This window comes from Plectropomus leopardus, chromosome 5, assembly GCF_026936395.1.
Source record: "Plectropomus leopardus strain MGB_pleo_1.0 chromosome 5, ASM2693639v1, whole genome shotgun sequence".
In the NCBI taxonomy this organism is placed as follows: Eukaryota; Metazoa; Chordata; class Actinopteri; order Perciformes; family Serranidae; genus Plectropomus; species Plectropomus leopardus.
The window spans coordinates 30,391,010-30,403,225 of NC_142180.1; the positions used below are offsets into that span (position 1 = coordinate 30,391,010).

Genomic DNA, 12,216 nt, shown 5'->3' on the forward strand with positions numbered 1-12,216 from the left:
AACTCTGCCAGCCCAGGACAAGCCACTTACACTCTGTGTGTTTAGCTGAGGCACTTGTCAAAATCGACCTACAAACAGGTCGTTCGACACGCTGAAATTCTATTACGACAAGAGAGGAAATGTAGGTATATTCCCAAAGTACGGAGAAGTGATGATAGAGAATATTCAGGTGTTCAGGGCCCGAAAGTTGAGAGTTTTGGAGGACAAGGCAGGGCAATAACAGTCTTTCACATCCAAAACCACATAAGACAGTAAACAAAACTAAAAAAAAGCCAAATCATCTGCATCCAAACGAACTGCAAAGTGCCAAAAAGCTAAATTATTCATTTGTCAAGTGATAAGGTCGTGGACAACATGTGCCAAACGCAGACAGTACGAACAAATAGTAATAATAGCTGTTGACCAGCAGCTGAAACCGTATAAAGGCAGTTTATAAAAGCTGTTAAAAGACATGCAACTGATATGAGCTTTTTTTTTTTAGCAGTAATTTAATCACCTGAAACTCAAAGTCCTTTTCAAAGTGTTTACTGGAGGTGTAAATTACAAAGTTTCATCACAATATAATATTGAGTCTTTGGATAACGATACAATATTTGCTGATATCAACAAGTCAAAACATGATTTTGATTCGGTTCAGTTCAGGGGCGTGATATTGATATGAGACATTATCAGTAAATGTCATCATTGTCTATGAGGATTTCAAAATTAATTGGCATCTAAAAGATGATATGTATCAATGTTTTGAATTTGAATTGGTAATATTGAATTAGTGATAATAAATTGATCCTTACTGATTATCGTCACATCCCTAATGTTTACATGATTTGGTTTATTATTAGCTAAGTTTAGTTCAAAACAATAAGCATGTATTCCCTTTTTACTCTTTCCTTATCTATTATTATTATTATAATTATTATTATTATAACATTATGTTTTGGTTTGCAGAACACCAAGCTAATAAAAGAAATACATAAAGAAATTTAAAAAAATAAACTAAAAGCTCACATGTGTAACATGGTTAACATGTTAGCAAACTATTGCCTGAATACCAAGTATCCAGCAGACACAAAGCAAAATTATCATAAGAGTTTTTTTTCGTGTTTTTGGCCATCTGGCAAACTCCAACATCCCTTCTCATTAAGCTCCTGAGAGAAATATTTATCTTTTTGGCTGCTAATTGCTCCACTATGTTCATCTCTAATTGTGTCGGTCTGCAACTTGGTATTAAGCAGGTAGTGTACAGCGAGTTTTGGGGGCTTTTTCTTAGCAAAACATCTGCCCTCTGTGGCTGAAGACAGCGTTTTAAGAGCAGTATGCATGAATCAAAACTGTAAATCTGCAGCTGGACTGCTCAACATTGAGCTGAAACTCACTGTAAATCTTTGCAAAACTGAGAAGACCTGCAGATTAAGGTGATAATTCGCTGTAGTTTCACTCCTTTCACATCATCACATTGTTTTCACATTGTCATGATGCACTGTTATTATCAACATAATCTTCAGTCTTTCTATGACCTGTGTGTACTTAAAGAGGTAAAGATTTTCCTCTGAGATCCAAGTTATATCCTGCACTCTCAGTATGAGCTGTTCAGATCAGACGGACAATACAGAGCTCAGCAGTGCAAATTTAAGCAGCCTAAGAACTCCTCAGTGTTTGCATCAGTTGGTATTTTAAACAGTAGCAAAGCAGAGGTTACAAAGGCTGTGCTGCAATAAAAAACCTGACTGAGTGGTGCCGCAGGGTGTGTATTTTTATATTGGTTGTGTTTTGGTATTTTTATTTGCTCTTTGATGTCTTCATGTCTTCTGTTTGCTGATGGAGAGCACCCACGTGTTGATGGGTCTAGCTTTGTAAAGTCCAACTCAAATTTCCCCATGTGGACAATAAAATTTCTATCTGTTTGATATCGAAAATATTAAGGCACAGAGCAACTTGGCAATAAATGTCCTGCAAACTGCAAGAAATGAGTGGATTTAGAAAATCATTTTTAAAAAATCTAGGGGAAAATGTCTATTCAACTATACTTAGAATTATCATAATTATGCATTTACAATTATGTTACAGAATTATTATTATTGCTATTTCCAAAGCGCTTTTTTCACATATTTCCTTGTTATTTTTTACTTTACTTTTTTTGACTAATTTTTGGGGTAAATGTCTTATTTTCTTTTTTTAACTTAACTTTTTTGGGGCAAATGTTAATGTTATTTTCTTGTGCTTTTTTTTTTTATTTATTTTTTTTTTTTACTAATTTTGTACTATTCTTTGGGTAATTTCTTAAGTTGCTCATTGTCTTTTTTTCCCATGTTTATGACCCAAATCAAGCCAATTTTCTCAGGTTTCAAAGGGTAAAACAAAATATTCCTCCTTTGCTCCCAAGCTTGACAAATATAATCTGCTACCAAAAAGGTTCCTTTTTGGTAGCAGCGCAGCAGCACAACTCAAGTTTTCCATAGTCATCCACGAGGAGACGGATCCACTCAATCTTTTTTATTGCTTTCTTACTTCCTCCCTCTTGTTGTCTTAATGTCTCATGGACAAACACTATGTGAATGCACCTGCCACGCTTTGACTTCGATGGCTCAAAATCACACCAAACAGACACAAACTGAGCAATTTCCTTAAACACAAGCAAACACAAGCTATACAAACTGGAACTCAGCAGAATGTAAATAATAAAGTTTTTTCCCCAATAACAATCAATGCGCTTATTAAAACCTACACAACCAGCAGCAATATCAAAGGGTCCTGAATGAGTTCCTGTGTGAAGACGTTGCACACACACACACACACACACACACACACACACACACACACACACACACACACACACACACACTCACACACTTGCATGCACCTGATTCATGTTCACACTGAGAGCTAGAGACAGCTGGAATCTCTGTACATTAGACTCACAGCCCTGCAGTCAGATTGGAGGGCTTTCATGACCAAGGAAACACACTACATGCTCTCTCACTCACACACACACACACACACACACACACACACACACACACACACACACACACACACACACACACACACATACACATATGCTCACTTGACCCCATTCACTCTGTTAAAATGGGTACAGTAGTTGTTATGGGTGCTGTTTTGATATTTGTGAGCGTGACAGACAGAGTATGTGTTACAGTTTTGTGAGTTCCTGAGGGATTACAGTTCAAACCAGAGTTCCTATGTGTATAATCACCTGAAAATAAGAAAGGGCGTATTTTGGTTGGCCCAGAATGAGTCATTTATATCTAAACGGGGGCTATATCCTCGTCCATGGAGATCGGCATTTTGCACCACTGTCTTTCTACAGTAAAACGGACAAACCAAACACTGGCCCTAGTTACGGCCATTTGTGTTTTTGCATCAGTCACCATAGTCAGCAGCCCTTTTATGACGAGCCAAACAGCGTTGAAAAACACTTTAATGTGAAACTGCTTTATTCACTGTTTTTACTGATTGTAATCACCTTGTGTGCTTGTTTTGGAGAGGAAGAAACCTCTGCAGATAATTAAGCTCCTGGTTAAAACCTCCTGAGCGTCTGTATTTTAAGGTATCAGAGAAAAACCGTGAGCACTCAGTAACAGGTGCTGGGCTAGTGGCCCGTTCCTGACATACCAACAGAAGAGAATGCCTCATTCAGCATTTTTACCCGTTTTAATCACCTGGTCGGTTTGTTTTTAAAAGGGAGGGGACCTCTGTGGGTAATTTGGCTCACGGTTAAAACATCCTCAACAATAAACACTGAAAAAATCCTAACTGGGAGTTCATGCTTGCCACATGAGAAAAGTTTCTGCTGGCTGCAATCTGCAAACCTCATCGGTAGATGCCACTAAATCCTACACGCTGCTCTTCAAAGTGTAGCGTGATGGCAAATACAGCTGTGATTTTGTAGTTTATAAGCTTGGATTCAAACCAAAACAAGGTGAACAATAACTCAGCTGTGGGTGTGTTGCGTCACTAAGATTCAAAAGCTCTTCTCTCAGAATATTTGTTCAGGTTTTTGTTTTTTTTTTTTGTTGCAAAAATGTGCTTGTGCAAGTGCAGGGCTTTCGGTGCAATGAATAGCAGAGCTGAGTGTGTACAGTAAGTGTATGCCAGCTTTTGAGTGTGCTTTCGTGCAGTGTAAAAAAAACAACAAAAGAAGGCAGATAAAAACTTTGGGGAGATGCTGTCTTTAAGTGGCCATCCTCTCCAGCTCCTTGTCTCTTAATCTCATTCCTGTTTCCCACGGGCCTCGGCCTTAGGGTCTCTCCTAACCTCTGGATCGCACACTGACTCACACACACTTAACTGGAGTGAGTCACTTGCAGATACACACACACACACACACACACACACACACACACACACACACACACACACACACACACACACACACACACACACACACACACACGCTGTCCTTAATGGGAGCATCGGAGTCCAGCTTTTTTGAGCACCATCATTAACCATCTGGACTGAAGGGCCAAAGCACACAACGGTGGGAGAGCCAGTGCACACAGGTGCACGCTGCGTGTGTGCGAGTGTGTGCGAGTGTGTGTCTGTGTGTGTACAGATGGGAGGGGCTGGCTAGAAAAAAAAGGCACAAAAGGACACAATCATCCTCTTAGCTTTATCTCTGCCTTCAGGACGCAGAAAGACACTAAGATCAATGGGATGTACTGACAGCTATTATAAGCGAGGCCACATTGTCACAGGACCTTCTTAGGACTAAGCTCAATTAACATTTACCACCAAAGATCATCTGAGCGTATCCTCGCTGAGAGGGTCACTGACAGACCCATTGTTGGTGATTTCTTTGGTCACTCTAATTCAATCCATTGGCTATTTAAGAAACGGACGGCTAAGGTGGCTGTTGCTTTCAAAATAACTCAGATTTGTTGGGTAAATTCGAGACATTATTAAGACGTGAAGGGCAGTCTGAAGGGATTACGTTGCAGAGGGGAGCAGGGGACAAAATTCTGAGATTGCTCTGACTCTGAGGTCAAACCATTAGGTCTGGAGTCCAAGTGTTTGTGTGTGTGTGTGTGTGAGTGAGTGTGTGTGTGTGCTTGTGAGAGACAGAGAGAGGGAGTCTGAGTCTACATCTGTGTGTGCATACATATCCATAAAATAGCAGGGAAAGCAATAAACAGACCACCATCAGGGACTACATTGACCAAGCGCCCACAATCAAATTATCTAAATGAGCTGATGTGACAATAACAAATGATAAGAAGACCTTGGAGCGTCTTTGGCTTACAGTCTTATCAGAGTAACAGTTTGTTCACTGGCCGGCGAGAGGATCCCGCGTCCAGAGCCAAACTAACAAGAGACCACCTGCACGAGGTCAGGCTGCTGCCACCTGAGCATGAGCTTAAAGGCTACATTTTGGCAAAGGATGCACGCATGGTGGGTACAACTGCCAGAACAAGTTTATAATAATAAAATAAAGTGTAAATTTCTCTTTTCTGACAGTTTGGATTACCCCTAATGTTCTATGTGTAGGGTGAAGTCAGGTAATGCAGGACATCAGGTTGCATAGGCCAACTAAGGTTCTACATATTGGGCTCTTTAACTCTTTGAAACCTGAGCAAACTGGATTGATTTCTTTCAAAACAACAACAACAACAACAAAAACGAAAAAAGGAAACGAGTAACTTAATGAGAAATGACCCAAACATTTGAGACCAGTAAATGACCCACAGAGCATAAATAAGTGCCAAAACAAAAATAAAAAATAGAAATAATAATATTAATTGTACTTTTTCCCCCTGTAACCTAATTTCAAATATATAATCATAATAATTTTTGAAATAATTTTCTGGACATTTTCCTCTTTTTTTAAAATTAATTTTCATTTTGTTTTGACAATTTCTTGCAGTTTGCAGGACATTAATGCCAATTTGCTGATAGGCTTTTTTATTTTTTTACTTAAAATAATGTAAATCAAACTACTACAGATTGCATTCAGCTAAAATGAGCTGTTTTTCTAAAGTGAAACCAGCATGTTTTTGTGCTACCAGGTGCCATAAAATCATGAGCTATGCTATTGTGCACCACCCTGTCACATTTCAGACATTTTTTTTGTATTTTTGTCACTTAAGAAATATTAAATATGATGCTGTGAGTCCATATCTGCCACGATACTCCAGAATTAGCCATAACTGTTAGAGACATGCATATCCATTGTAGAGGATATGGCGCCAAGGAAACAGGCAACAAACAAACTTGGAAAGCACGGCAGGAAAGTTGGATTTTTTTGCTGTTCTTGTTGATAAATCATTAGGTTACATTATGGTTTAATGAATTAGTAATTAACTGATATATGGATTTAACCATTCGAAAGAAAAACAAACATGATTTCCCCATTTCACCTGAACTGTTTGACGGATAAAGTTTTTTAAGTTTTGCTTACAGGTGCAATTCAGTCTTAAACCTGAGAGGCAGTAATGTGCCAGAGTAGTGTTTAACCTGCCTAAGTTTATATTAATAAATTGATACAACTGTTAAAAAGTAGTTTTGAATCTGACAAAGGGACATGTTGCTTGCTGCTAACTCCAGAAGTCTGTCTGTGTGTGTGTGTGTGTGTGTGTGTGTGTGTGTGTGTGTGTGTGTGTGTGTGTGTGTGTGTGTGTGGGAGGCTTTCGGGTAGCCTGTAAACACTGGCATGCAGATACCACAAGCTGTTGTTGGTATTGCGTGTGCACACATAAGTGAACGCAGTGCCCACACTAGGAGCTACAGGCAACAACAAGGCCAAAATCATGATGCCAATGAGATTTCTCAAAACAACTTGGATTACTTCAGACAAACAGTCTGGAGACGTTTTGTGCTTTCATTATGTATTTTTTTAACGTTCAAATAACCATTTGCTTTAATTGTTTGGGAGATGAGTGCAGCACCAGCTAGCAAGGAACGTTCCCATTACACTAACGTTACAGACAAGTTGCAATAACGTTTTAAAGAAAACATATTAAGATAAACTTTATTGTCTCCGGAGGGAAATTTGTGTTAAGCAACAATGTCACACAAAAACTGCAATCAAAGCATGCTCCAGACAGCAATGCACATCCAACCAACACAACACCACAACCACTTCAAAAAATGTTTTTACTTTTTAAACATTTTAACTGCAACATTCTGAGGATGTTTTGGTGATGTTGAAAGGTGACAGATCATTAATTGTTCTTTTTTATAAAATGTTCCCACAATGATACACGAGAACAAAACAACATTTCAAAGCAACATTCAGAGCATGTTATTGAGGCCTGAGATTGAAGAACATTTTATGAAAATGTGATGTAATGTGATATGTTAATAAAATAAAAAATGTTTGAAAAAGAATGTTACCCTATTTTTAACAAGAACATTCTGGGAACTAAAAGAAAACTCACCGCTGAAATTTTTACTAAAACATTGCACTGGTTGCATTGTACCATTTTAAGAACATTTTTAAAATCAAAAATTACTACCTGGGACGCTTTTTCCCCGTGAAACTCCAGCAGCATTTTGTGGACAATAAAACTTTCTGACTTTCCATTAGAAGATAAAGACTGAATTTTTGGATGAACTATCCCTTTAAGTGGATTTCTTGGTAATCTACCGAAAAGTGTCCCGCATCACCTGACTTCACACTATGTTTTGATCATCTTTCAGACTGTATCCATCCTCACCTTGGAACTTGAAGCCCTCTATCTGCACCCAGAGGCAGAGGTCCTCCGTGTCACAGTCGCAGCTCCAGGGGTTGCCGCTGAGCCCCAAAGAGCGCAGAGCTGGCAGGGCGATCAGGCTGCTGATGTTGAGGGCCGTCAGGTTGTTCCGGCTCACATCCAGCACCTGCAGAGCCATGTTCTCCGCGAAGGCATCCGGGTGGATCTCCCCCAGACTCGGGTTATCCGTCAGCCGGAGCATCACCAGAGACGCCAGGGGCCCGAAAGTCCGGTCCTCGATCTGCAGCAGGGTGTTGAACGACAAGTCCAGGTAGGCGAGTTTCCGCAAATTCCCGAATGTGGACTCGGAGATCTCGGTCAGAGAGTTGTTGCTGCAGTCCAGATAAACCAGATCGGACAGGTAGTTGAGCTGCAGCGCCGGGAGGTCCCCGATGCGGTTGTTGGAGATGATGAGCTGCCGGGTGGCCAGGGGCAGGTCATTGGGGAACAGGGTGAGCTCCTGCCCGGCGCACTGGACCACCAGCTGGTCGTCGCACACGCATCTGTCGGGGCAGCCGGCTGTGAGAGCCGGGGAAGGGGTCACCCCCATCACGAAGATAAAGAGGAAGAGGAGCCGGAGGGACTGGGCGCTGGGCTCGGGCAAGAGACGCATGACGAGGCCGCCCAGAGCGTCATGAACTCGGGCTGAGCTGGACCAGGACTCCCCGGCGCTCTCCGGGCATCCTGCATGGGTCTGAGGAGCTGAGAGAGAGGCGAGATGGCTGCTCTGAGTGTCTGGCTGTCGCTGCCTGAAAGCCTGGCTGCTGTTTATATCCAGCCTCTCTTTCTCTCTCAGAAAGACTATCGGTCAGTCACTCACACGCACTCTGGCGCGCCACGCACGTCGCCACAAGACATCATTTCAGAAGGTGACCGAGGGACGCTTATCGCTCTGTGGGTGAGAATCGCGCAGCTTACCGGACTTTGTCCCGTTTGAGAAGACCACAGAGCCGCTGGATGTTGTCGATCATTCCCTCGGTGACTCATCTTTGTGAATTAGTTGTCGCCAGCAGAGAGCATGGTTTATTTACTTTCCAAACAAATGCCATGACTTGCGCAAAAAAAAAAAAAATCCTGAATCCTGGATGTAGAGTCCACGCGGAAACGCACCCCGCTCACATATGTCCTTGACTGTTTGACTGAGTGTGTCCGTCGTACACCGCTGTCCAAGGCGGGTTTTTTTCCTGTCAGGAGCGCGATGGAGAGCGCGTCCTTCCTCTGCGCGCAGACCGCTCTGTGGCTGTGGCTCTCTGCTGCGCTGAGCTCAAACTCTCTCGCTCTGCGCTCCCTCCCTCTCCGCCGCTCCATCCGCACGCGCTGCAGCTCTGCACACACACACTGAAGTACTTTGTGTTTGTGTGTCACATGTGTGAGTTGGCAATGGTGTGAGTGCAATTGTGTTGTCACCAGGGTGTTGCTTTCTTAAGATATTCAGCGTCCAGAGTGCAAGAGAAACTCAGGAGGAACTAAAAGAGAAATACATCTCTCTCTCTCTCTCTCTCTGTGTGTGTGTGTGTGTGTGTGTGTGTGTGAATAGTTGTGGAATGTAACGAAGTACATTTACTCAACTACTGTACTTCAGTACAAATACTTCTACTCCACTATAATTAAGAAATATTATACTTCTCACTTCCCCACATTTGTCCATCACCTTTAGTTACTTTACAAATTCAGGTGTTAGGATAAAAACACAAGAAGAGTTTATAAAATATGATGTTTTGTTATTTAAATGAAATTACCATACAGTTTATAGTATAGTTTAAGTATAGCTGCAATGATTAGTTGATTAATCAATCAGTTGATTCACAAAATATCAGTTGCCAACAATTTTGATAAACTTTTAAGTCTTTTTCTTTCTTTTTATTTAAAATCATTTTGAGTTTTGTGGGTGTTCTTTCTTTTTTAATAATTTGGAGGTTTGGGAGCATTTTCCCCCCTATTCTTTTTTATTATTTTGAGTTTTTTGGGTGTGTTCTTTTTCCCAAAGAGTTGAATTACATCTTCCTGATAATACTTATATAATTATTTTTAGCTAAGTAACAATGTAAGAATTATACTTGTGTGTGTGTGTGAAGGTGTGTGTGTGTGTGTGTGTGAGTGTGGGTGTGTGTAGCAGCCTCTTAGCCATGCAAAGATTTAACAGGCCTTATCTCATGTGGTCCAGCGGCTAATTTCTTTTCATTCTGTCCCCCAGCGGCTTGTTGACAACATAATGCATTCAAATTGGATTGAGTGTGCTCCGTTATGATTTTTTTTCCCCTTCTTTTTTGGCATACTCAAATTTTAATTTAGGAAGTCACACATTCAGCTCTCCACGTGTGCGTCATTGTCTTTTGTCTGAACATTGGACCTGGAAGGTGGCTGACAGGATATTGACTGCCACCTCTTGTGTCTTTGCAGCCAACGTCTCATTACTGTGTCACTCAGAGGAACAAAAACAGTTAAAGGTAGATTTTGGATTAAGATGATGGATGAAATTAAGACCTTTTTTAAAACATAATGCCATTATGTTCCTATGGCTGTCAGAAATATGAATAAATCATGAAGTATCAGGTATAATTAAAGACATTAGTCCCATAAAGAGATTAAATATTCTTTTGAGCATAATTACTGATCATTTATTACCAGCTACTCTTTTTGTATGTAATATTGGTGCATTTCAAGCCTGCTTTCATTAAAGGTCACACAGAGGTCATTCATCTTTCAGTAGCATCATTACAACCGATGAACCTATTTTCTAAATCTGTCACTTAACATGAGACAGATAATCTGTGAAAACAAAATCATGTTTCTCTGGATCCCTCTACTGCTTATTATGGCATTTGAAATAATCCACCGAGCCTGAGCAAAAACAACCAATCAGAGCCAGGAGTCACTGCTCGTGCACACGCTGTGCTGCCAACAACAGCGTACAAAACAAGTAAACAGACCAATGATGAAAAGCACGCTAAAGGAAAGGGTTAAAGCAAGTCTGATATAACATGAGTTAACAAGAAAGAAGGGGGAGTAAAGCTGCATTCATGCGATGTCGAAGGTCCTAGTGTCCGAGTCGGGAAGTTGTCCTCCGACTTCGTCATGTTCATGTGCTTTGAGGGAGCAACATGGAAGCTACAAAGAAGATGGGATGCATTTTAATGCTAAGAGCATTTAAACAAGAGGTTGATTGCTGTTTCCAGTTTATATATATATATATATATATATGTTTTTTTTAAAATATATTTTAAATTATATTTTTATATTTAATCAAGGTCACTCTTCATGGACAGCAGTTAACATTACAACCATATTACACTATCAAAAATTGATACTTAATATGTAGATTCATAAAAAAGCTTCTTAGCATTGACCAAACATTGACTTTTGCCCGCCATGTTTATGCATTATGACGTCAAGTCAGCAACTCGTGTTATAAAATATTATTGTTATCAGTGTTAGTATACTCATCTGGCATGCTTTATAGTTTAAAGTTTGCTTGCTTGCTAAAGCTTATAGATGCATATACTTACATGAGCAACTACTAAAAGTTAATAGGAATAAAATAACAAAATATATCATTTTGTACCGTCAATTGTTGACACTGTTTCCATGCTTTCTGCCATTTCTGCTGCCCTTAAACGTCACATCTTTACAACTCAGGTATAACAGAAATTCCCCAATTTCCCACGCGTAAATACAACTTTGGCGGGCCGTTTACAGTAAAGCTGATGCTGACTGGTATTAGATTAGTTTTCCAGCTGGATCTGATGATGGAGGATCATCAAAGTTACAAAACATCATAAACAGGACATGAAGTTCTGTACCAAATTTCCAGACAACCCAAGTGACAGGTGTTAAGATATTTCAGTCTGAACCAGAAAATGTGGATGGACAGACACACAGACAGACAGACCGCCGTCAGCATCAACACTTAACCCTTTGAAACTTGAGCAAATCGGCTTGATTTCTTTCAAAAACATGGGAGGAAGGCGATGAGCAACTTGATCATAAACGTCTCCAAACCGGTCAAAAATTCATAGTAAAAAAATTACAGGAAAATTGTCTGAAAATTAGCAAAAAAATGTAATTTAAAAACAAAACCAAACAAGGAAATGACCTGGGGGAAAAATGCTACATATTTGAAGATGTTAGATATTTTGCAGCGTATTTTGAATACATAATTCTAATAATCATAAATATAGTTTCTGGAGACTATCCCCTATTTTTTATTTCTTGATACTTTTCTAAAATGTCTCTTTCTCTCTTCTTAAAAAAAACATAAAACATTTTCAGGCTGTTTTCTTATCACCTTTTACCAATTTCTTGCAATTTGCTCAAAGCCTTTTCCCATGTTTCTGAAGAGAATCTAACCTTTTTGTTCAGGTTTCAAAGGTTTAAATAGCATACTTAAAGGCATGTGAATGCAACACAAGATAAACTGATGTCCATTCAGCTTTCAAAGGTTTAATCAAGACTGAATTGTCATGACTGCTAAATCTGAATAGAGGGAATGGATAATTTGTCAATCGTGAAA

The 12,216-nt window shown here is 40.0% G+C and overlaps 1 protein-coding gene across 1 annotated transcript in view; it reads right to left on the minus strand.

Moving 5' to 3' along the window:
- lrrc52 (leucine rich repeat containing 52) overlaps positions 1 to 9,168 on the minus strand; it is a 30,409-nt gene extending 21,241 nt beyond the window's left edge. The window contains exon 1 of the mRNA XM_042484099.2: positions 7,671 to 9,168. Coding sequence (XP_042340033.1) covers positions 7,671 to 8,319 — 649 coding nt within the window. The 5' untranslated portion in view covers positions 8,320 to 9,168. The remainder of the gene's footprint in view (positions 1 to 7,670) is intronic.
- Between the last annotated feature and the right edge of the window lie 3,048 nt (positions 9,169 to 12,216).